The sequence below is a fragment of the Pyxicephalus adspersus genome, chromosome 10, assembly GCF_032062135.1.
Source record: "Pyxicephalus adspersus chromosome 10, UCB_Pads_2.0, whole genome shotgun sequence".
Taxonomy (NCBI): domain Eukaryota; kingdom Metazoa; phylum Chordata; class Amphibia; order Anura; family Pyxicephalidae; genus Pyxicephalus; species Pyxicephalus adspersus.
In genome coordinates, this window is record NC_092867.1 from 57,150,208 (window position 1) to 57,175,733 (window position 25,526).

The window sequence follows — 25,526 nt, forward strand, 5'->3', positions numbered from 1 at the left end:
GAGGGTAGGGAGGGGTCCAGTGAGGGTTTCTTTAGCATAGGGAGAATTATGGCATGTTTAAAAGCTGAGGGGTATGTACCAGTAGAAAGGGAGAGATTGAATAGTTTGGTTAGGGCAGGGGCCAGGGTGGAGGAATGGGCACGGAGTATATCAGAGGGAATTGGGTCAAGTGGACATGTAGTAGATGGAGATGATGAGAGAAGAGTTAGGACTTCATCCACAGTAACAGGGCTGAGGGAGGCCAGTGATGATTTAAAGGTGGAAGGGGTGGGTATGGTTGGAGTGACTCGGTGGGCAGAGACATCATGTCTGATTTTGTCTATTTTATCTCTAAAGTAGGTGGCAATGTCTTGGGCAGAGAAGGATGTTGTGGTGTACCTGCCTGATCGCTCTATTAGCTGTCAAGACGGAGTTGCACAGCTAACCATTGGTTGTTGGGATACCCGGTACATCCCTGCTTTACCTGCAACTGCCCAGCCAATCAAGATGGCTGAAGATCTAAACAAGAGATAAAAAGGAAGAACATGACAGTACCCAAGACAAAACAGAAGAACATACCCGGGTTTTATTCTGCTTTAAAAGCCACGGTGTATGCTGGTTCTTGAAATACAGTCAAAAAGTAACAAAGATGGCAGAAAAGATATGTGGACAGATTCAATCATCTTTAAAAGGAAGGAAGGTCAGCACCAGTGTATAAATTGGTAACCCAAATTCCACTAAAGCTACGCTCTGTGAAGGTTCTCATTTATCCTGATAATGCTATAGTTGGTAATCGTCATATTCAACTGAATTTGTTCTTGTAATGCTGAAGACGTTTCTTGGCCCTTACCAAACTATTCCTTAGCACCCTGTTGTTGGTTTAAAAAAAATTTAAATTTGGTCAACTTGTAAAATAAGAATTAAAGCCCCACCCAGCCCTACTCCCTAAAACCTGCCATGGATATATTTTCCTTGTGATGTCATGGTCCTATCCTTTCAATAATGCTCTCTTAATGATGATGATGGTAGGCTCCAACATAATTTGCCATCAGTGGCGGGTAATTGATGCCGTGGCCTCATGGGAAGTGACTTAAGTCTGGAAGAGCAGCCACTATAGGAAATGTAGCATCTTCTGACTTCTTTTATGAAGTCTGCCTATTAAATAGCAAGACTTTCTTTGTTTCTAGCCTGTAAACCAAACAGAAGTAATTATGAACACATGCCATAGGTAGGTGTAAACTTGTCCAAATATTAAAGACAAATGACTTCACACCCTGCCATTTAGTTTGTTGTCAGTCACCTAATGCAGTTGTGTTTCCCTTCATGTGCTGAGTCATGAGAATTGTAAAACTTTAGCAAAACATCAGTTTGAAATTTTTAGTGAAGTTTCAAATCGGAGCAAAAAGAGTGCTGAAGTTAATTTGTGCTGACATTCTGCAGCAACTTGAGGTGGACTCAAACTTTTTTCAAAAGTTACCACTTGTGACGAAACCTGGATCTTTCCAATATGGTCCTGAAACAAAACGACGGTCATTGCACTGGAAAACACCATCAAAGCAAGTACAAATTCAAAGGCATGCTCATCGTGTTTTTTGACATTAAGGGAATCATTTTGGTAGAATGGGTTCCAGAAGGCACAACAGCCAATCCACATTATTGTAAAGAAGCTTTAACAAAACGAAAGAAAGAGTCAGGAAAAGATGGGTAGAAATGTTGGAAAATTGTTTCACTGTTCATCAGGAAATGCTCCTTCCTCGCTTTGAGTCAATTGAAAAGAAAGTGAATAAAAAAACATCAGATAACTTTAAACAGCTAACAGAAACTGATCTGCTCCATGCCTTCCACTAGGGGAAAACATGACGACATTGGTGCCTAATTGTAAATGGAAAGAATATTGAGGGGTACAAGCATTAGAATTGTCACATAAATACATATACTGATAGGGGAAAACATGACGACATTGGTGCCTAATTGTAAATGGAAAGAATATTGAGGGGTACAAGCATTAGAATTGTCACATAAATACATATACTGATAATGTTGCATCATCTTCAAGTTTGTTTCAAATATTTACCAAACCACACTTCCATCAATTGGTTCCTTTACACTCGGTTAAAAAATACCTAAAAGAAGATACTTAGCTCTTTCCTAAAATGTAAGGTTTTGACTGCCATTTCAATTTAAACATTTACTTTAGTGGTATAGTGTAAATATAGTCAGATTACATATTTTAGATTTACAATCTAAATAGATGTGCTACATCCCAGCTAATATAGCTATCAATTGTAGAATTAGTAAATAGTAACTGGAGCTTTCACAATTGAGAAAAAACAAAACTTTTATTAGAAACATTAAAATCAAGAAAAATTAACCAATACACATTCTATCACCTAGAGATAGATCTGGCCATCAAAAGTAAAGACATTCCTTTATAAAACATAGGATAATAGAGAAAGAATTAGTTAATTTTGTGGTCGAATAAAGGGCCTCAATATCGATTGCTACCAAAATTGCCCCTTCTGGGATATGTAAATCATCTATAATTTTCAATAATTCCAGGGTATCTCTTAGGTATGAGGGAAGGCTTAAAATGAAAGGATGTAGATATTGACCAATTCATTGGCTCATATTAGATGACACACTCCCATTCCTGATACTATAGGTTGTCCTGGTGGATCTACACAATCTTTTTGGAAGGTTGTAAAATGTAGGCAGTACTGGAAATTTCACGTTTAAAAATTCAAAAGTACCTTTGTCGATGATCTTTTTAGCATACGCATCATTAATAATATTATAATATTTCTGAATAATATATTTCAATTGTTTCAGAAAGAAGTGGTGTATACCATTCTTTTTTTCAGGGAATCTTGAGACACATGTTTTTATAGCGACACATATCCAGTACTACTACATTACCGCCCTTATCCGAAGGTTTATTTACAATTTGTTTATTTTCTTGAAGATCTTTTAGGGCTTTTGAGTTTTTTTCTATTTAAAGTATTATCCTCTACATTTGTTACTTGTAGAAAAGCAAATATGTTTGGATTCTGACGAAGATCTGGAAAGTGTGTAGATTTAGGAGTGATTTTAGCAGAAGGATTTGACATTTTAAAATCAGAATTTGGATAACTACTATCTTCATTCATGGGAATTTTTAATAATAACGTTAGACCCCACAGTTCTTTAAAGTCTGTGTAATTAAAATCTAGCCACTCTTTAGGGATTCTTTCTTTTTTAACCGAGTCTTCAGTAAACATGTTTGACACATTTGTTAAGGATGTACATATGTTTGCAAGGAACTTGTTCTATAATGTTCTTTTTTAATAAAAACTTTGTTGAAACAAGATAAAGATGTTTCAACATAAAGATGTTGAAACAATTGTTGTCACAAGTTATTCTTTGCCATTTCACGTTTATGCTAAAGAAGATTGTGAGACCATGAGTGGTAGCACAAGAGCATGGAGGTGGACTATGTATGCCCTGTGTCTTGTACACCCTTCACATTCTGTTCTTTATCTTCTGAAACATTTTTCTACTCAACATCTCACAGCATGATTATGTCAGGGTATGAGCACATACTGACAGGTACCTGGAATTTACCTAATGCTTATACTTCCGATACACAAGGTCCCTTACTGATCCTTTAACATTTATTATAGGATCATACCCCAATCGCCCTCACTCATGATTGCACACACATGATACAGATAGAGACTTCTCCCCGGAAAGACTTCTGTTCAAAACCCATCCCTAACATTTTTGTGGATGGCTCTTGCAGCCTTCCCACTTATGTTATGTTGTTGTGGAACTAACTGACATAGTCCATAGCCATCCCCCCTCGTTGGTAAGTCAGTACAAGCAGCAGAGCTCATCGCCCTTACAAGAATGTGTCTCCTATTTACAGGACAGGATGTAAACATTTACACTGATTCACAATATGCTTTTGGGGTTGTCCATGATTTTGGAGCTATCTGGTCCCACAGAGGTTTAGTACAACAGATGGCAAGGCTATGGCCCATGCTTAGGTTATTGCTTCACTTTTGGAGGCCATACAGGGCCCACGTCCTGTGGCAGTTATCAAGTGCTGCGATCTTAGTGCCAGGACACCTGGAGCAGATACAGGAACATATACAAGAACATTATGTTGCTCAATTAATAAGGCTATTGAACAGCAATATTGGTGATGTATCTTCTAACTTTCCTCTTCCTTCACAGGAACCAACACACCCGTTCAAGCTAGGAGACCGTGTCCGTGACCGCTTCCTTTGGGACCACCAGTAGTTGTACTGGCAGTGACCTGGACGACTGTCGTCACTTATCTTGCTCCCGCCTGGATCCACATGCCAGGAGTATAGGGCCCCTAAAGCTGTCTTCATACCCTCAACATCGGAGGAGGCAAACCAGGAAGAAGAAATATAGTAAAAGTATTACATCACTGGTCATTGAAACAAAACTTGTGCTTCTTTGGACAGTCATCTTTCTTATTGTCTGATCTACTACTACCTGTGTATGAACCTGAACTTCACCCATGGTATACTTTTGGGACAATCAGACAAATCTCCCGGGACACAACCCGACTAAGAGGGATGCTTATGAGCACCTTTATTTGACAAATTTAGACACTAATATATGGATACATATTGCAATGCAGATGTTTACTCACTTTTTTGTTTATCTGAAATGTGTAGCACTAAGGATATACTTACATCTTGCCTTATTGCTGTATTTACTCCAGCACATGTTTTATTAGAAGCTTTTAGTAGTACATACAACGATTCTGCAGTTAATCTAAATGATTTACAGGCACTATTTATCCCTTACTTTTGTAAAAGTTGTCCTTTGACAAAGAACAAGCGAATATGGCCCCCATGATAACACATATCACCTTTGGGGATGTATGCTACATAATCACCTGTAATAAATTACTCTAGGTACTACCAGGTGTGGTAACACTACTTTTTCCTACGTCCCAGGTAACATCAGTGGTGGGCTCTGTACTTTATCTAGACTTTGTTTCATGATGTTTCCAAGACCACCCAAGGTTACACGCACTAAGAGGTCTAGTATCACAGTAGATTCTACATGTGATCCACATGCTGCATTATTATCAAAAACTGAATATGGACTTCTGGGGGCCGAGCCAGCAGGAAAGTGTCCGCATCTTACCAGGCGCTCCGATGAGCCTGGCTATAATCCCTTTGCATCGGCAGCAGGAAGGAGAAAGTTGTAATTTACAGAGAGGACCCTTGGGCTGCACCTGTCCTGCTGCTCTCTAAGAGTTTTTTTTCTTCTGTTACCGTGGTGTATTGTTTCTTTAGCCCCTTTGGGGGATGTACAAGTATATGACCCGCTCTACCCCTGATACCGTGGGCAAGCAAAATAAAGCCAAGGGTGTAGCATCAATCCCCTGAGCATAATACCGCTGCAGGATCACCCAGCCATTCTCAAAGGTGACAGGACTCTAGCCTATCACCAATGGACATGTCTAACTCGGAGGGCACGCCTACTGGATCACAAATACCCTCCTCTTTTACAATTTACTATTACCTTTCTTTGATACGAAATACACCCTTCAATCCACTCTTGACACGACACCCCAGCAGATTTCTAGCAAGACTTCCCGTGCATCTGAATTGGAGCAGAGAGTAAGTGACCTGGAAGATCAAGTCCTGCAACACCAATCCACAATTACCATTCAATCCAACCACCTAGCTTTACTTTCTGAAAAATATGAAGACCTGGAAAATAGAAATAGGCATTCCAATCTGCGGTTCTTGGGAATCCCAAAAACTCACAAATATCCAGAGGTTGTTATTTCTACTTCAAACCCTCCCAATTTTTTGCCGTCCCAGGACATAAAACAAATTAATTGTTTGTTCCGTACATTTATTTGGGGTAGTAGGCATGTGGTAGCCAGTTGCACTATCTTACAACAAACCACAAGAAATGGTGAGTTAAATGTACCAGATATAGCCATGTACAACCCAGCGGCATTGCTGCAAATTTTAAATTTCATTGTGCCTATTCTTTGAAACACTGGTTTTGTATGATTATTATTTGTACTACTGAATCACAATGACATATCTTGTGCATCTGTTTCTTGAGAAAGTGTGTAAGTTATCTCAAATGTTTTTGACATAGTACAGATTTATAAAGGTTTTATTTAATACCGTTCAACCTTAATAAAAATAGAATATATTATAAAAATACTGAATATGTCACCCTGGCTGTATCCTTTGTAGGAGTCCCAGGGCTGGCTGTATAAATTCACAGGGAAATCAGCCACCTTGCATGCGCTGTAGCGCATGGTCTAGGTTTTAAGGTCTTAATGCCACATCTGTAGCCCTTTCATCATTACTAGAGGATCACAAAGGCACATGCCAAGCTGTCATACATAATCTTCTGGGTATTGATTACCTAATAATAAAGCATTAATTAATATAGGGTGTGAATGAATTGAGGATGTGTTGTTTTAATCTGAGTGACCATACTAGTGCCGTTATTACAGCCATACAGAACCTCAAGGATATTGTTAGCGGAATTAGTCGGGATCAGGGACTATGGGCATGGCTATGGAGCTGGCTCCATAACTGGGGTAATATTATACGCCAAATTATAATGTTTTTACTTTCTTTTGCGGTCATTGCAATTGCCTTGTGTTGATTTATTCGATGTTTTCATCTATCATTTTTCTCCGTTTAGGAGGTAAATAGTCGCCACGTTGTGACAAAAGGGGGGGAAATGTAAGCAATTACTGACCTGATCGGTGCCATTTTGTTAATACCTGCCTCAATCTTAGTAATGTAATAATGGAAAACTTCCATAATTTTTAGACAAAGATGGTTTTTCTGCTAAAAATTGCGAATTCTAGTATATCTGTTATCTGGCCTTGGAGGGTTCTAAGTGAGACTTTGTTGCAGGGGAGTAGCTGGGACTGATGCAGGAAGCTGGTTGGGGAGGGTTCACAGATGTTTTGGGATGATGAGCAAATCCTGTTTAATACCATATATAAACTGCAGCTTTTAAACAATACAATTGTGATAACCATTCACTCTGTGTGGTTTGGTTTTGTTATCGGGTTAGCGTTGACCCAGTTTTGCTCTCTGCAAGATAGAAGTCCTTACAGCACCTAACAGTGTCATGGAATGCTGCCTGCCATACTAAATACACACTACTTCGTTGTAATAAAGCAGGAACAATATACCACTAGGGAACGCATTTTTTGTTGAGTTCACCTTGCTAAGCACTGACTGCACCAAGGTTTTTCGGGAAGTTAGAAAGATGGCTTTGCAGAAAATGCACCTTGATGCTCATATTGCAACCAAGCATTTTCTGTAATTATTTGCTCATGTGTTTCCAAGAATGTCCTTGACAATGGCTTGGAATGATAACCAAGCATTCTTTTCGACTTCTGACATTGTCCTGATGAAATGTTCATCTTTGATGAGTTGCCAAATCTGTGGACCATCAAACACACCAGCCTTTATTTTTTCAAATGACAGGCTAGGAAATGCATACTTGAAACAGTCTCCTTCAGCTGGTAAAGCTTTAACAAACTGCTTGAACAGACCTAGTTTCATGTGCAGAGGCGGGAAAATAATATTCTTTCTATCAACAAGTGGCTCATGTAGAATGTTTGGATCACCTGGTTTTAGGGCAGATCTTGGAGGCCAATTCCTTTCCAGCCAATGGCTCTCACAAGCTCTGCTGTCCCACATGCACAGATAACAAGGATACTTGGTGTATCTGCATATTCTTCACAAAAAAAAAAGCTGAATGTCCATTTGGGACTGACACAAATATTGTGCCATTGTGAAGGAGGACACACTTTAGGCCCTGCTTTGAGCTATGGATCAAAAGTCGCCATTCAGTTGAGTTATAGATTAGAATTCCCAACCTCCATTAAACCAGATATGTTGTTGCAATACACAAAGCCACTGTCAGTACTAAAGTACTGCAGAAATTCAATTTCTCTGGTTCGAAAGTACGATAGCTTAGTTCCTTTTTCAAGTAAGTTTTTCTCACGCAGTCTTGATGCTAGTATTTCTGAAGCCTTCTTCGATAGTCCCAATTCACTCAACTGACCAAATCCCTTACGAACTGAGTCCTCTTCAATTTGAAACTCTTCATCATTGTTGTCACCTAGTTCATCACCATAATCATGTTCTTCAAGAGAGGGTAGTGTAACAAAAACCGGCACTGAGATTTCATCTGAATGAGCCACTGGGCGTATAGCCGATGGTAGACTAGGATATGCTATGTTACATTTAATTTTCTTGTTACATCCTGAACTTTTCCCAATACAAAACTAATAGTCACTAAAATGATCTCCTGGCTCTCACCAAACCATAGGTATACCAAATGGCATCTTATCACGTGTTCCCTTTGTCCACCTCCATAAACCCTTGACACACCGTATGCACACCTTATGAGGGGCCCAAGACTTATTTTGATCAGCAAGTTTTTCTTTGAAATATGCCAAATAGGCTTGCTCTTTAAATGTGCTGATGTTCGCCCCTTGACTGGGAATCGTGAAACTGCCACAGATATAACAATGAATCAGGGTTGTTTAGGCACTTACAACAATAAACAGCAGAGTCAGACATGATCTGAAAAAAGGGAAATATGTAAGTAAAAAAATAAATTTTACCTATTTACTACATAGAGCAGCGCACCACCTTTGACCAACCCCTCTGTGTGTAAATGAATAACCTATACAAATCCACGCTACAGTAATCGCATTAATATAAGCGGAAGAGAAAAAACCTGACGTGATAGAAAAAAAACTAACTTCACTTTCAGAATCAGCATTATCATTATTTTAGTGTAAATAAACCTAAAAATTGAAGTCAACAAAAAAAAATTGTAATTTTCGTAATCCTGCTGCAACAAAAGAACCAAAAAGGTCACACAAATATATAGTAGCAATTTATTGTACAAGTTTGGATCACAATACAATTAGGTGCCACTACATTCCAGTATGAATTGATTGACACTCTTAGTGAATAATTGCTAATGTGGTTGTGCTACCAAAAACTGCCCCGATGCTTGTCCTTTGGCTTATGTGCTAGGCTGTAGATACTTGTAAACAAAAGCAGTTTGCGCCTGGTGCCTGCATGGAGGAGACGACAGGGTATGTAAAAGTTCATTATAAATGAATAGAAAGGCTAGGAAGGGGCAAATTCGAAAAAAAAATCCCCATCTTTTCACACAATAAGCCAATAATCATAGCTTCTCATTCTTTTTGAGATGTGAAATACAGAATTCTGCCACCAAGAAATATAGCGATTTGGCACATGACTTTTGAACAGCCATAATGATTTGCCAACAGGCTTTTCATATGCAAAAAAAAGAGCACTGCCAACACCACAGGCTGTAAATACTGCCCAGGCCAGGCTGCAAAAGTAAGAGCACATGGGGTTCTGGGTTTAAATCAGTTGCTGTGATTGTCAGGGGGTGGGGTAGAATGTTTATTAAAATTAGACTACCCTTTGACCTCTTTATGATGAGATTTTGTAAGCAGAACATGTGTGAAGCTTTTTCGTCTGTCCCTCGATAACAAGGGGCAGAAATAAAAGATTTTTTTATGGCAGCAGTATTTTTAAAATATTTTATCGGGTAATCAATGGTAAATGGTAGTAATCACCATATGGGAGTCCAGGCATTCAGCTCCTTTAATGTGTAATGCTTATATGTAGGTATAAAGTGCATTTCAGGGAATATTTGTGGAATTTGGCGGGCAACTGGGGCATAAAGCAACAAAAAAGGGTGAAAAAAATTGGTGCATTTTTTCAATTAATATGATTAGGTTAAATTAATTTCTATATAATATCCTGGAGGTCAGTTTTATGGAATCTCCACTGTTTGGATCATCTGATAGGAGAGAAGATGCGCTCTCTTGTGAATTCGAAGATGTGCATTCAGATTGGATTTTCTATTGAACCTTTTACCGCATTCATGACAGCAGTATGGAAGGTCTCCAGTGTGAATAATCTCATGAGCAGCCAGATTGGATTTCAAGGCAAAACATTTCCCACATACTGAACATGAAAATGGCTTCTCCCCTGTGTGAAGCCTTTCATGTCTCGTCAAAGAAGATTTATGAAAAAAGCATTCACCGCATTTTGAACATTTGTGTGGGTATTTCCCTGTGTGAATCTGTTCATGTCTAATGAGATACGACTTGATCGGATAACTTTTGCCGCATTCAGAACAGATAAACGGCTTCTCAGCCGAGTGAGTTTTCTGATGGGCAGCAAAATTTGACACTTTGGCAAAGCTTTTTCCGCATTCGGGGCATGAATAAGGCCTTTCCCCTGTGTGAGTTCTTTGGTGTTCAATAAGGTGGATTCGCTGGGTAAAACATTTTCCACATTCTGAACATGAGAATGGCTTCTGTCCTGTGTGACACATCTGATGGGAGATAAGATGGCCTTTCTTGGAAAAACATTTCCCACAGTCAGAACATGGATATGGCTTCTCCCCTGAAGAACCTGCTCCCTGCCCCGAGGACCTGCCACGCTTATGAGTGGTAGGAGGTGCGCGGTCAGGCACACTTGCACCATGTGTAGATGGTTCTTCTGTATAACCACCGGGAAAGATAAAAGAGGTCACATCTGTGTACCTTCTGTATCGTCCATCTAGATAAAATAAGAAAGTAGTAGTTAAAGTAGAAGGTAGTTAAGATATATTGGAAATATATTGCACCATACCAAAACTCTAAAGTACGAAAAGTAATCTAGATGTTCTACCCCTATTACACAACTGTAAACACAAAAGACGAGTACATAAACACCCCCCCCCCCCAAAAAAAAAAAACATAATTTTGTCCTATGTACCCATACTGCAGCTTAGTATATATTCATAAAATCACATGATAAATCAAGCCCTAACCTGTACACCATGACAACTTGATTCCACCTTCTGTCTTGCTTGATTGCATACTGGCTTTTTTTTTTAACATTCTTTATTTTCAATATTCAACATTCTTTATTTTGTATAAATCCAAAAACAGAATATACAAATATAGAAAACCATTCTTCAACAAGGGTTGTAACTACAGAAAGGAGAAAAGGCAGCACTCAGTAAAGCGTAAGCAATCAAATACAGATAGTTTACAGTACATGGCATCGTACAGTACAGGAGCCTACTGGCTTTTTTATTCCATCATGTTCTTCTCTTTTCCTCTGGGTATACTGTATTTGTTTAGCTCCTGTGCAAATTATATTCAACCGTGTCCTATTGTCTAGTTCAGGTTCCTTTAACATTTTTCTTTTCCATCTAAGCTGTGCCTGTTTAATCCAGAAAGCATAGCTTACTTGCATGCTCCACTACTTTCCTGACACTTTACTTACAGCTCATATTGTCTGATACAACCTCAAAAAATGGTGGTTTATGAAGTAGATATATTGGCTACTATATCAATGTAACCAACTAAGGTAAACAGCAAACCACAATTAACGGAGCAAGAAGCTGTAGTATTCCCTACCTTGTGTTCCCTTCTCTGCCTTTTGGCTAAGATCAAGTGTAGTATCTGTTCTTATCAGTGTTCAGGAAGATGAAACGACCCTACTGTCCTTGAAATGGAGGATGGTGGTGCCGGATCAGGTGGGAGGCTCTGTAATAATGATGGACTCAGGCTTAACTTCTCCGGAGAAGGGCCGATGGAGGCCAGGGACTCCGCCCCCAAAAAAGCAGCATCAAGACGGACCAAAATTCCTGCTAGTAGAAACGGAGAACCCAACAATCCCACCAAGGGCCTTGGAAGTGCTGAAGCCTGTGTTATTCTTCCCCCTGGAGAAGCGTCTCAGGGGCACCAGGAAATCACATTGGGCCTGGCCACCCCATAGTTAAATTTCTGTAAAATGGCACAATTCACATTTTGCTGCATTATGCCTCTTTTTAGTCTGGCCTGCGGTCAGTACTAAATGGACATCATCTACCCAGTGCATTATGCACTAAGCACATTATATATGTTGTGTGTCAAAGTCATTTGCTTGTCACATCATATTTGATTTAGAGGTTGCGGGTGCCTTATAGTACTGCCCTGAACATGTTTGAGCTTTTTGGCGTTATGGTCAGTTGCTCTCCCTTAGTGGGAGTCTTTCTTCGGGGAAACTCCCAACTTAGTACTTAGCAAGCTGGTCACGGCTAGCTTGAAAGGTTGACTAGGTGAGTCAAGTTCACTTTGTCCTCTATCTGGAGCATTACGTATGAGGTATCGGGGACACAAGGCTACTCTACCCCACCCCACCCCACCTCACCTCACACACACATGTCGCTGGTGGACCTACCATCAAAATATGGCTTTCTGCTTTTCAAGTAAAAGCGCAGGATTTAATTAATATTCTGGGTAACTCTCAGATTTATTTTTTTTTATTTTTGTATATTCTCTGCTAGTCATCCTAATATTACATTTTTTTTTTTAGAGGAATGTTGTAACAATTGAAAAGGGAACACAATACCTCTGTTCAGAGATGATCTACAAGGTTTATTTAGAATACAAGTTACAAAGTAAAAGATTAGGAGATAAAGCAAAGCACACATGTATGTAGACCCAATGGCACAGACAGAAGGTCTAACTATTAGCCCCAAGTGAGGCCCATTTAAGCTGAAATTCTAAACAGATGCCAAGTGGGGCCCCAAAAAGTTATATTGTTCTTGTTACATTAAATCAGCATTGTAGAAGCAACATGACATTACATCCAAATTTACAACTAATGGGGACATACTTCTTACTATTATCCCAACAGACTCCACCAAGGCTGGATGATAACAGTCAACATCACAAACACAAATTCCAAGAATATCTACAACAGACACTGGCAGCACCAGTGTCATCAAACCACTCTAATAAGAGAACCAGACATCCATTAGCTAAAGCAGGGGTGTCAAACACTGGCCCGGGGGCCAAATATGGCCCCCAAAGGAATCCTAAATATGAATTGCAGCTGGCCCACCGCTGCATTGAAATAGCGCCGCTACTACTATTCCTGGCATCACTCGCATCTATAGACCAGCGGGCTCTCTGTTTAGGCGTGGCCCCGCATTGGACTGTTTTATAGACGCAAATAATGCCGGGAATTTTAGTGGCGGCATTTTTTCAATGAAGAGGGAGTTTCAGCAGCAGGGTACTCATAAGATTTAGCTCTGCATTGTCTGCGTCTGGCATTTCCAGCACTCCCCTCCAGCTGTACTTTTCCTTGCTACTCCAAGGCATGGACTTAAATAGTTGGATTTTCATAGAAGAATATTGTTAATATTATTGTTAGCCTGTGCAAAAAGGTTACCATCGAAATTTAACTCAAAAGGCTATAAATAGAGAAAGAGGCATACAATTTTTTCTTTAAAAAAATAAAAAACAAATGTTTTTATACCTCTTCCTTCTTTATATTTTTTTAATAAATTTCAATTTTGGACTTTGTCTAATTTTTTAATTTTGGCCCTCTGTGTATTTGACCCCCCTGAGCTAAAGCTTGTAATCAACCCAAATCAAAAAAAAGTAAAAATTTATGGAATATATATAATAAATAATTTTCTTTATCACAATGAATGTTCATAAACTAACCAATTGTCCAATGTCAATTTTAAAAAAAGGAATTTTCTCCTTAGGTCTGGCGTCTACGGGGTCTGTGAATAAAGATGTATAGGAGACCCCAGAGAGTGTGGAGGGAAACTGGTCACGTCTCTTAGCTGGTGACACACAATGATAATTAAGTGTGAAGAGAGTACAGGAGATCAGGTAAGGAGCAACAAAAAATATAAAATCCTTTCTCTAAAAAGTTTTTTCCCACTCACCCATGCCAATCTCTATAGGAACTTCCTCTTCTTTAATTCTTTCATGTCCTTCTTCCTCCTCCTCCACTTGGATGTTTGACTGAGTGACTCTAGTGTCTGTGAATATAAAATTAAAGTAAAATCTCTTGTACTGAGATAAACCCCTCTTGTGAATCTGTGACTAAAGAGAGTGAAGACCTTTGTAGTGAGATAAACGAGAAACCCCAATGAGTGTGTATGGGAGGGGACTGGTCACGTCTCTTGGCTGGCGACACACAATGACATGATGTGAAGAGAAGAGCCGGAGTCTTATAGACACCGATGGTTCCTGACTCCCTCAGTGGGCACATACTGTCCTCCCATCATTACTATCTACCCACACATGGAGGGGGGTTGTTGTAGTGACTAAACAGTGAGAATCTGGGACTCCTTTGTATATTTAGAGTTCCTACTCACCTGTGCTGATCTCTAAAGGAATTTCCTCCATTTTAATTTTGATACATGTTACTTCAACTTCAGCTTTGACATTTCTGTGACAGACTCCTGTGCCTCCGGATAAAGATGAAATTGGAGTCCCATATTCAGAAATGTATGACGGACCACAGCAAGAGTGTGTGGGGGAAGAAAGATTATGTCTTTCGGCTGGTAACAAACATTGAGAAGAGAAGAGCTTGTCAGGGTCTGGTGGCTTGCGATTTCCCAACTGAGCACAGACGGTCTCTATATTACTTTCTATTGATAGTGTAGGGAGGAGAAGAAAAGATTGTTGTAGTGACGGAACAAGAAAAAGCTGGAACTTTTTACTGTATTTACTTTTTGTTACTCACCTGTGCTCATCTCTTGAATCATTTCCTCCTTCTTAAACATATCACCACTCACATAAGCCCCATTGTCTTCTTTATTCTTCACACATCCTCCTTCCTTCTCCTCCACTTTATTTGCATTTGTATGACACAAACTGATGTCTGTAAATAAAGATGAGAGTGAATACTGAGATGTATGAGAGACCCCAGAGAGGTGTGTGGGGGGAGACTGGTCACGTCTCTTGGCTGGTGACACACAATGACATGATGTGAGGGGGAGAGCCGGAGTCTAATAGAGACTGATGGCTCCTGACTCCCCTCACTGGGCACATACTGTCCCCCCAATACTGTCTACTGACAGAGAAAGGGAGAAGAAGAGATTGTTGTAGTGACTGAACAAAGAGAATCTGGGACTCATTTCTGGATTCAGTATTTATTCCTCACCTGTGCTGATCTCTGGAGGGATTTCCTCCTCCTTACATGGATCATTACCCCCTACTTTAGACTCTTTAGCTTCCTTTTTGACTTTACCACCAACAAGATTGTCACTCTGAATGAGAAAAACAAAATGGGGCACTGTATTAAATTACACTGACTGTAATAATGTTAGTTAACACAAAATCTCCTGGTTCAATCTACCTGATCATGGTGAGGGATGTCCTGATCCTCCTGTGTGGAATCCTGGGAATACTGAGAACGGGGACATCTCTCTGGGGTATTTCTGGATCCATCTGTAGGAAACACACACACTGACTGAATACATTGTTTCTATGTCTTTATTTCACGGGATGTGTGTATCTCTGGGTGGATCCTCAATATTCTTCTTTCCTTTACAAGAAATAAAGTCTCCTCTTACCCAGTAATGTGAGGGGCGGCCGGTCCTCCATCATGATGTCCTCATACAGATTTTTGTGTTCTTATTACATCCTCTTTTCAGAGTCTGTACTTGAAAACAAAGATTGTTGCCATGAAATTGCAGCTTCTCAGAGGAGAAGAGGTTCCTTTTTTTATACTAGCTGATTACCTGGCATTGCCCAGGTATTTATTTATTGTAATCTTATAGTCCAAACAAAAGTATGTAAAAATATAAGTAAAAGGCACACTGTGCTGAGCAATACATACATACATACATACATAGATGCAAAAATACCTCTGACATATACCACAGTGCTGTACAAAGATCAGCAGTGCACTCACATGAATCTAAGTCATATATCTAGCAAGTTTGGTTGAAATGTCTCCATGTATTTCCTAGTGATGGTGGAACATACACACATCCAAACATAGCTCTGACTTATAGCACAGAGCTGTACAAAGATCACCAGTGCACTCACATGAGTCCCAGTTATATGTCTAGCAAGTTTGGTTGAAATGTTTCCATGTGTTTCCTATTGACGACATATACACATACATCCAAATATAGCTCTGACATATAGCACAGAGCTGTACAAAGATGACTTGTGCACTCACATGAGTCTCAGTCATATGTCTAGCAAGTTTGGGTGAAATGTCTCCATGCTTTTCCTAGTGATGGTGGAACATACACACATCCAAATATAGATCCGACATATACCACAGCGCTGTACAAAGATCAGTGGTGCACTCACATGAGTCTCAGTTATATGTATAGCAAGTTTGGGTGAAATGTCTCCATGCTTTTCCTATTGATGGTGAAACATACACACATCCAAATATAGATCCGACATATACCACAGGCGCTGTACAAAGATCAGTGGTGCACTCACAGTTCTCAGTTATATGTATAGCAAGTTTGGTTGAAATGTCTCTATGCATTTCCTAGTGATCAGCGGTGCACTCACATGAGTCTTAGTAATATGTATAGCAAGTTTGGTTTTAAAGTCCCCAAGCGTTTCCGAGTGATGGTGAAACATACATACATCCAAATATAGCTCTGACATATAGCACAGCGCTGTACAAAGATGACAGGTGCACTCACATGAGTCTCAGTCATATGTATAACAAGTTTGGTTTTAAAGTCTCCATGGGTTTCCGAGTGATGCTGTAACATACATCCAAATATAGCTCTGACATATAGCACAGCGCTGTACAAGGATCAGCGGTGCACTCACAAGAGTCCCAGTCATATATCTAGCAAGTTTGGTTGAAATGTCTCCATGCGTTTCCTAGTGATCAGCGGTGCACTTACATATGTCTAGCATGTTCGGTGATGCGTTTCCTACCGTGTTTCCCCGATTTTAAGACATCCCCATTAAATAAGCCATCCCCGATTTTTGAAAAAAAAAATTAAAATAAGACACTCACCCGTGAATAAGACATCCCCCGATATTTGATCCTGTGTGCGTCTCCTTGATGCTGGCTGCAGCACGTGTCTGCTCCTGGCTGCAGTGCAGAGTGAAACTGAAAGTAACAAGCCGGCATTCTGCACCAGGATGAACGGCACATGAGTGATCAGAAGGGGACAATCAATGGAACATGAGTGATCATGAGTGACTTTCAACAATAAATGTGTATTGTAGTCTTCTTCATGGAAAAATAAGACATCCCCTGAAAATAAGACCTAGGGCATATTTTGGCATTTCAAACAATATATGACAGTGCCTTATAATCGGGGAACAGGGTAGTGATGGTGGAACACATCAAGTTTGGTTGAAATGTTTCCTATTGATGACATATCCACATACAGCCAAATATAGCTCTGACATATAGCACAGAGCTGTACAAAGATGACTTGTGCACTCACATGAGTCTCAGTCATATGTATAGCAAGTTTGGTTGAAATGTCTCCATGTATTTCCTAGTGATGGTGGAACATACACACATCCAAATATAGATCCGACATATACCACAGCGCTGTACAAAGGTCAGTGGTGCACGCACATGAGTCTCAGTTATATGTATAGCAAGTTTGGTTGAAATGTCTCCATGCGTTTCCTAGTGATAGTGGAACATACACACATCCACACGATTTTCTATATATATATAATAATAATAATAGATTTGCAGATACTTATACCAGTGCTCAACCCAGAAATTTTTTTAAGCTGGGTGGAAAGAAATTGTAGGTGGGTGGCAGCACCTGTATTGTGACAAAACGCTTCTGTAACCACCCAAAAACAGCCGGGTGGGTGCTAAAAAGTGCCGGGTGGTGCACCCTGCTAAAAGGGCCTGGGGAGAACCCTGTTATACTATCAGTAATAACTTGATCTAGCCCACTGGGTCACAAAACGACCTTCCTGTCTATTCATAGCAGACTCATTTTGGGGAAAATAGCGCCAGCCATGATAAAGTTATAGCCCCAGCTTTATTACTGCTCAACGCAGATGTAAACACGTGTCCAAATTCCTGGTTATGTCACAAATCACTTACCAAAGGTGTGAGTGACTCCATTGCCCAGTATTAGCCTTATTTCTATGAGATGCAGAATACAGGCTTTTGGAGAATACAATCTCAGCACCATTATCCCTGGCCCCAGCAGAGCTCACTATCTGATATCCTACACATCAGAGGACCTGAAGGTTGATTTGTTGAGGTGACATGATCCCCCCTTTCCAGTCCACAGATAGTGCTGGGAGCCCCTTCTCTCTTTCATAATAAGAAGACATTATTACCTCATTTTCACTGGACACACTCTCCTTCCAAACCTCCAACAGCAGCTGCTGGAAAAAGGAGGAGAGTTCCTGTAAGTTTTGTGGTTTTTCTCTATGAGCTACAAGAAAATGGCGCCCACCTTCACGCATGAATGACTCTTTCTTCTCCTTGTGCATGCGTATCACCATAGCAACCAAGCACTGCTCAGCCGCCCTGGAACTCACATGGAGCGGGCACGGAGTACCAGCAGAAGGCGATACCTTATAAGGAAAACCACGCCCACAATGCCCACATTTTTCTGAGAGCAACCGCTAGAGGGGAGACTTTTTTCCAAATACTGTCTCTATTCAAAACAGCGACGGCCATTTTCTTGTAGATCAGGAATGTACACATTTTACCTAATAAGTTAAAAAAATATTATTTTTTATTTATTACGATACATAACATTATATTCCTTAATTAAAAACACACATTTTATTTTGTCCTATTTTTGATAAGTTTCATGCTACATTGCAGAAGCAGGGTAAGATTCAGCTTATCTAGTTGGCGGCCATTTTCTTGTAGTTCAGGAATTTACACATTTTACCTAATATGTTATATTATTTTTATATTTATTATGATATATAACATTATATATTTTAATATTAACACATATTTTTTGTTGTCCTAATTTTGATAAGTTTCATGCTACATTGCAGAAGTAAGGTAAGATTCCGCTCATCTGGTTGGCGGCCATTTTGTTGTAGCAGCACTTTTAGACTTCCTGGTGTGAGTCTGGAGAGTGTGATACCTTTGAAGAGGAGGTAATGATATCTTTTTAATTATGAGAGAAGGGAGACCCAGCTATTTCTATGGACTGGATGGGGGGGGTCATGGCTTCTCAGCAATCCCTCATCTTCATGCAAGTCCTCTGAAGTGTAGGACATGAGGGCATATTCTAAAAAACACAACCTGTTTCTAGTAGAACCAAGCCCGTCTCAATCGTGCTGTAGTCATTAGCGAGTAAGATTTATTCTGGTTTCCAGGTCCTCGAACGTTTGGGGGCTTGGACCTTGGTGTTCTGGAAGAACAAGAGATTTATTAGTGGCACGCCAATTTATAACAATAGATTTTATATATGTTAACCAGTTGCGTCGCCCATTTGTGGCGTAGATTTGTTATTACTAGAGGTGAACTACGTATGTTATTTCCAATGTGTTCTTTGTCTTCATTATCATCATCTTCTGTTACTGTATGGAGTGACTGTATGGAGTGGCAGTTGCAATTCACAGAAGGCCAACCAATAATGGAACCCAAGAGTTCAGCCATCCTTGACCTTGTGTCCATTGACTAACCCATAGAGTTTACCTTGAAGCATTATATGTGACTTTTGGTTTTATCTAAGCTCCTAATGGACTAAAACACCCAGTCGTATCCTATCTTCCGTTCTATGGGCCTCTCATGGGCTGTTAGCTTTGACCTTTCTGAATTTTTTGGTTTTCCAGGAACCAATTACAAACAAACAGTAAACACTGAAGGCAATAACATTTAGTTTACAATTGAATAATGCTCACCATTTGTTAAGTAATTCTTGTGACATGCTTGGTAGGATTTTGCTCTCCGAGTTTCATACTTTCCTATGACAGGCATTCTTATTTTTTTTTAATATACTTTTAATATTTTTTGTGATTTGTTTTGTTGCAGTGAGAGTGTTAGAAAACAGTCTTTATTCAAAGTGCAGATTCAAGAAGAAGATTGGAAGCTGTTTGTAGGACAGAAGGATCTGTATTAGGACGTCATGATGGAGAACCTTTGTGTTGTCCAGAGTGAAAATTTGATTGCTAATAAATATAAGGTGAAGGAGGAAGCAGAAGATCCGTATGTGTGGGGTGTTGATCCATGTAAGAAAGAGGAACTCCCCCCCGAGATCAACACAGGTGCGTGATAAACAATAAATAAATACACAAACTCATGTCATTCTGCTACTGGTCAAGAGACATGACTAGTCTCGTCCCACACAGACTCTCTGGGGTCTCCTATACATCTCAGTACAGGGGGGGGCTTGACTCTTATCTTTATTTACAGACACCAGATACACTAAGAGAGAAGTCAAAGTTGAGGAGGAGGAAGAAGGAAACATGGCGATTAAAGAGGAGGAAGTTGCTATAGAGATTGGCACAGGTGAGTAACTTCCAAATGCAGAAAGCAGTCCCAGGTTCTTATCGTCACTGCCATCGTCTGTGTCACCTTCCAGCATAAAAAAGGAGGATTGTGGATTCTGGGTGTGATTTGAGTGTTGCTTGATAAAACACAGGTACATGCTGGGCTTTTCAGTACCACAGGGTAGCGCAATGTCATTTGATCGTTTCGTCCATATTAGGCTTGGTTTTGGCATCTCTTGGTGATGTTAATAGAGGTGTCTTGGTTTGTCACAGAATATCATGTGTGGATCTCTAGATAATTAATATGGGGGTTTGAAAATGTATTTGTTTAATGGTTATAACGAAACCAGACTCAGAAATTCCATGAAGTCGCAAATAAACGGGAAGAGGTTTTAACCAGATTTTTAGGTGAAATACCGTGAACCTTAAATTCAAGTAGCTTGAATTACTGACTTTCAAAACTTCGATCTCAAATGGGAACTTTATGAAAATTTAAAACCACAAGCTAATAGGTTTTAGTCAAACTACCAATTGGTCATATTTTTTAGAAGTTTAATACCCGACGCGTCCTACCCAAGTAGAGGGCTACTTGTTTGGAATACAACCTTCTACCATGAAGACGTTGGAGGCCTTCCTTGAGGTATTGGCCTAAAGTCAGGTTCAGTAATAAGCGTTATGTAGTTGGGTGTTCATATTTTGACAAGAAAAGGCTGTTATTGTTCTGCTTTGCATACAATCTAAATGCACATCAACAGGACATTGGGGGATCCACCTCTAAACTATCGTTCACTCCATTTCAATCAAGTCAATGGAAATCTTGGGACCTGCCTTTGATGTGTGTTCAAACCAGAAGAAATTGATGCCTTTGTACTCAAGACCTTTACATTTCCTGATGTAGATCAAGTTGACGAAGTTACATCTTCATTATGGTAGTGAAGGTTGACACTACAAATGGTACAAAGAAGAGTCAAAACAGGCCATAAGAATCTAGCCCTGGTGGTTCCTTTTTTAAACAGTGGTGCAGAGGCAGATTCATATCTATGACGAAAACTGTAATTAGCAGTCTTGTTGTATAGCTCCTTGTGTAGAACCACAAAACACTGTTTTTTTATGTCCTAGCTTGTGAATGAGCATTGGGAATATAGGATCTGAGCTGACACTAAAAGGCATTATGTATTAAAGGAGGTTATCACCCTGAGGATGGTTAGGTAGGGTTTTGATATTTGCCCATATTTCTTCATTATTCTAATTTTCTCTCATTCCAGATGGTCGATATAGAAGGTATGATACAGAAGAAACTCCAGGTGGTGGTAAAGATAATATTACATCAGAGTCATCAGAGGATGATGACATCACATCATATTCCTCAGAAGATGATGATGATGTCACATCAGATTCTTCGGAACATGATAATATCACAGCAGTAAAAAAAGGTGTTAACTCAATTTGTCATCCTGCATCTCACAATGCTAAAATTAAATCTGATCCCTCAAATCAAGGAGGACTTCTTGCTAATGACTCAACGGAGACTCATGGTCAGAACAAGCAATATCCATGTTCTGAATGTGGGAAGAATTACAAATCCAAACAAGGTTTTCTGATACACAAGAAAACACACACGGGGGAGAAGCCCTATTCATGTTCTGAATGCGGTAGACAATTTGCAGTGAAGTGGAACCTTGTAAAACATCGAAGCATTCACGTAGAGGAGCAGCCATATTCATGTTCAGATTGTGGTAAAGGTTTTTACCATAAATCCTCTCTTATCAAGCATGAAAAAGTTCACAGGGGGGAAAAGTCGTTCTCATGTTCGGAATGTGGGGAGTCATTTTTGACTCAACACGCTAGATTTATTCATCAAAGAATTCACACAGGAGAGAAGCCATACTCCTGTTCCAAATGCAAAAAATGTTTTACTACAAAATCAAGCCTTGATAGACACTACAAACTTCACTCGGGCGAGAAGCCTTACGCATGTAACAAGTGCGGGAAATGTTTTGCCAGCAGAACTTATTTTAATTACCACCAGAAATCTCACACTGGGGAGAAGCCATTTCCTTGCCCCGAGTGTGGGAAAAACTTTGCCTTTAAAGGAAGTCTAGTTAAACATCAAAGAAATCGCACATGCCTTGTCCAGTTTTCCTGCCCTGAATGTGACAGAGTGTTTAAGAGGAAGTCCAGTCTGATTGTACATAAGGAAATGCACAAAAGACTTCTTCTCATGTTTCAGCATAACCAACCAGGACAGAAACCTGGACTCCAGGCCCCTGTTAAAAGTCTTTCGTCCTGAAGATGCAGGAGATTAATTGGTTCTGTGCATTAAGTTTTGTCAAATCATGCCTTATGGCTGGATGGAATTTTTTTGGATGAAATTTTTATTTGGAATAACTCATTTTTTAACAATCCTGCTGGCTTTAAAACTTTTGTGCTGGTTCTACCTCCAAAAGATAATTTTAAAGTAAAATGGACCTTCACCTAATTAACAAAATAATCCGCCAAAGACCAAGGTGTCTCTCCAAGTCCTAATGTTTTTTTATCCTTTGAGATCCTACCAGTGCTTGCAGTCGTCAGGCATTTTCTGTAAAGAGCAACCAACAACTGTACTGCTCTACAGAATTTCCAGCAGCAATGTCAACCCTATTATTCGAGTCTCAAGCCCATGTTGTCATCATGCCATGCATCCTATACCCTAAAGGAGTCGAAGGCTTGTTTTTCCTGAAATCCATAATGATAAGTAGACCCACCCACTAACCTGTGGAGAAGGAGGGCAAAGGGAAGTCCACAGTCACATGACTCCCCCTTCCATGTCCCACTTCTAACCCTTCTCTATCTAAAACCTTTTGTCTGGAATTCCATATTAAGGTACAGTGTGTTGATTTTCTTCACCCCTATTTGGATGAAAAAACAGAAACAGGGATTCATCAGACCAACGACTCCCCCCTTTCAAACAGACAAAGGCAGCTGGAAAGCAAGCTGCATCTATTGTGTAGTCTCTTTAATCAAGTGCTCTGGGTCCTCTTTGTCATGTATTAATTTGTAATTGTATCATATTTGGTGGTCTAAATCAATGATTGTGGCAGAAATATCAAGCATCAGCCTGGTATATCTGATCCTATATGGTTAAAAGTATTGGTCAAGCAACAACTTAACCTCTTGAAAATTTTGCAAAATGTGTTATTTGTACCCAAAGTTTGAATTTATTTGAATCTGTGTTTCTACAGTAGGTCATTGACTGAGAACAAGCATTTATCAGTAAAGTTTTGGATCCTTCTTTTTTGGGGTACAAAATAATGGTCATTCACACCTTTCCCCTTCAAACTTGAGGTTGGTTCTCTATATTTAACTACAAATCAACACCTGCAATGTAATATAGGCAATGCTTATAATGCCATTGTATTTTGTATAAATTTTTTTGTTAATTTTATTATTACCGGATGGCAGTCTCTGCTTTTCCAAAGAGGGACATTCTGGTTAGGAGGACTTGGCCTTCAGCAGTTGCTCGGAATGAAGCTTCCTAGTATGCAGGACTTGTTTGCTATTTGGTGTACAGCTATTAGTTGTTTGTGGTTTCTGGCACATGCTTTGTGACCTGACAGCTGCTTCCGAATTGCTTTGGTGCTATGTGCTCATACAGAGTGACTTGTTTAGAGCTCAGGGAGCAAAGACGGCCATTTTCTTTTAGATCAAGTGCATAACACTGAGGTTTTCCCTCTGTTTTTAGATGCATTATTTATTATTAATAAGGAAGAGATAAGGGGTTCCAGCACTTTTTGTGAAGTGAAAGGACTATGCCTATGGGCTGCCAGATCAACTGTATATGTAGATTGTCAGGTACAATTGCACAAATATGTTAGTGTATTGCAGTATAAACCTCTGAACAGACTACTGAAATTTTCTATAAGAAATCGTTATGGTTTTACATGAGTTAGTGCTGAATTTTGGAGCCCAGGTCTTACTCTTGAACAGGGACTGCAGATGTGTGCCCTCTCTGTCCTTAATGCTGGCCTAATCACTTGCAGACTCTCCTGGATTCGAAGAGATTCCCACGTTTCGGGAGCCAATAGGCATGAAGGCAATCATGTTGACACCTGAAGACAGGCCCAAAAAACTGGATGTTGAAGGGTCACATGACAGTCACACTTGGGGTAGCTTTAACCTAAAAAAAAAACACTTACCTTGCTCTGTTGTCGTCCCCTGGCGTTCTGCTGGTCCCCGCAGGTCCTGGGGACACGTCCGTCTTCTTTGATCTTCAGCCGCGCAATGCAGAGACGATCTCCGGGGGTCTTCCGGTGACGTCGGTGCATGCGGGCGGATTGGATTTAATACAAAATAGCTGTATTGAGTCCAATACAAAGAAATTTTCATATAATAAATATATATATATATATATATATATATATATATATATATATAAATTTACCGGTATGTATGCTTTTATTTTCTTTTTCTCCTAGGTCTTATTTTCGGGGTAGGTCTTATATTAGGGCAGGTTTACAAAATAGTGCTAGGTCTTACTTTCGGGGTAGGTCTTATTTTCGGGGTAGGTCTTATATTAGGGCAGGTTTACAAAATAGTGCTAGGTCTTACTTTCGGGGTAGGTCTTATTTTCGGGGAAACACGGGGGGATATATATATATATATATATATATATAATTATATATATGCTACTGTACACTTACATTACATGTTTAACTATTTTTTAACAACGGATATTTGTGTTTTTTTTATTTAAAGTTTATTATTAAGTTTATTAAATATTGGACAAATTTCGGTGAGTTATGCATAAGAATTATAGCCTACAATGTAAAATAAAATTACATGCAAAAAAATGTAAAGCTTTTTCCATGGAAATTTGGACGGAATTAGAACGCTAGGGAGGTTAGTCATTGTAATCATTTTTTTTAAAAATATTTTTAATATTTTTTTTTTTTTTGTTTTTATATTTATAGGATATAGGATTTTTATTTTGTTTTTTTTTGTTTAACAATAATTACCAATTAACAATGTTACATTTTTTATTAGAAAAGCAGTTGCTTGTACTGGATTTTTTTTTCTTAAAAAGAAAAAAACACAGATTAACAATGCATTAGCAAAAATATAAAATGAAATCATACACCAACAGAGAGCAACAGTTACAATAAATCCAAAGGGTTATTTTCCAGTTCTCTGTCCAAATACCAGGTGGTGTGATGAAAACAATTATATAGCTTTATTTTTGTAGACGTGTTAAGTGTGGCAATAAAACTTTCCCAAGAAA

At 39.4% G+C, this 25,526-nt stretch overlaps 2 protein-coding genes, 1 long non-coding RNA gene and 1 pseudogene across 3 annotated transcripts in view; 3 read left to right on the forward strand and 1 right to left on the reverse strand.

The window, feature by feature from the left end:
* The window catches only part of LOC140339165 (uncharacterized), an 8,353-nt gene extending 1,922 nt beyond the window's left edge, over positions 1–6,431 (forward strand). Inside the window, exons 2-3 of the long non-coding RNA XR_011922385.1 lie at positions 337–679; positions 4,195–6,431. This is a non-coding gene — a long non-coding RNA (uncharacterized lncRNA). The remainder of the gene's footprint in view (positions 1–336; positions 680–4,194) is intronic.
* Positions 1–18,351, reverse strand: part of LOC140338893 (uncharacterized) — a 38,785-nt gene extending 20,434 nt beyond the window's left edge. The window contains exons 1-8 of the mRNA XM_072423212.1: positions 18,149–18,351; positions 15,415–15,498; positions 15,198–15,289; positions 15,003–15,108; positions 14,583–14,720; positions 14,212–14,487; positions 13,777–13,872; positions 9,832–10,619 (exon numbers count right to left, since the gene is read on the reverse strand). Coding sequence (XP_072279313.1) covers positions 9,832–10,619; positions 13,777–13,872; positions 14,212–14,487; positions 14,583–14,720; positions 15,003–15,108; positions 15,198–15,289; positions 15,415–15,448 — 1,530 coding nt within the window. The 5' untranslated portion in view covers positions 15,449–15,498; positions 18,149–18,351. The remainder of the gene's footprint in view (positions 1–9,831; positions 10,620–13,776; positions 13,873–14,211; positions 14,488–14,582; positions 14,721–15,002; positions 15,109–15,197; positions 15,290–15,414; positions 15,499–18,148) is intronic.
* On the forward strand, positions 11,474–11,628 carry LOC140340169 (U2 spliceosomal RNA; annotated as a pseudogene).
* Positions 18,352–18,884: 533 nt separating the features above from the next.
* LOC140339080 (uncharacterized) lies at positions 18,885–24,669 on the forward strand. Its single transcript, XM_072423629.1, has 4 exons — positions 18,885–18,931; positions 19,812–20,044; positions 20,193–20,288; positions 21,535–24,669. Exons 2-4 carry the CDS (start codon positions 19,906–19,908, stop codon positions 22,557–22,559), a joined length of 1,260 nt encoding a protein of 419 aa, XP_072279730.1. The 5' UTR covers positions 18,885–18,931; positions 19,812–19,905; the 3' UTR covers positions 22,560–24,669.
* The last annotated feature ends 857 nt before the right edge of the window (positions 24,670–25,526 follow it).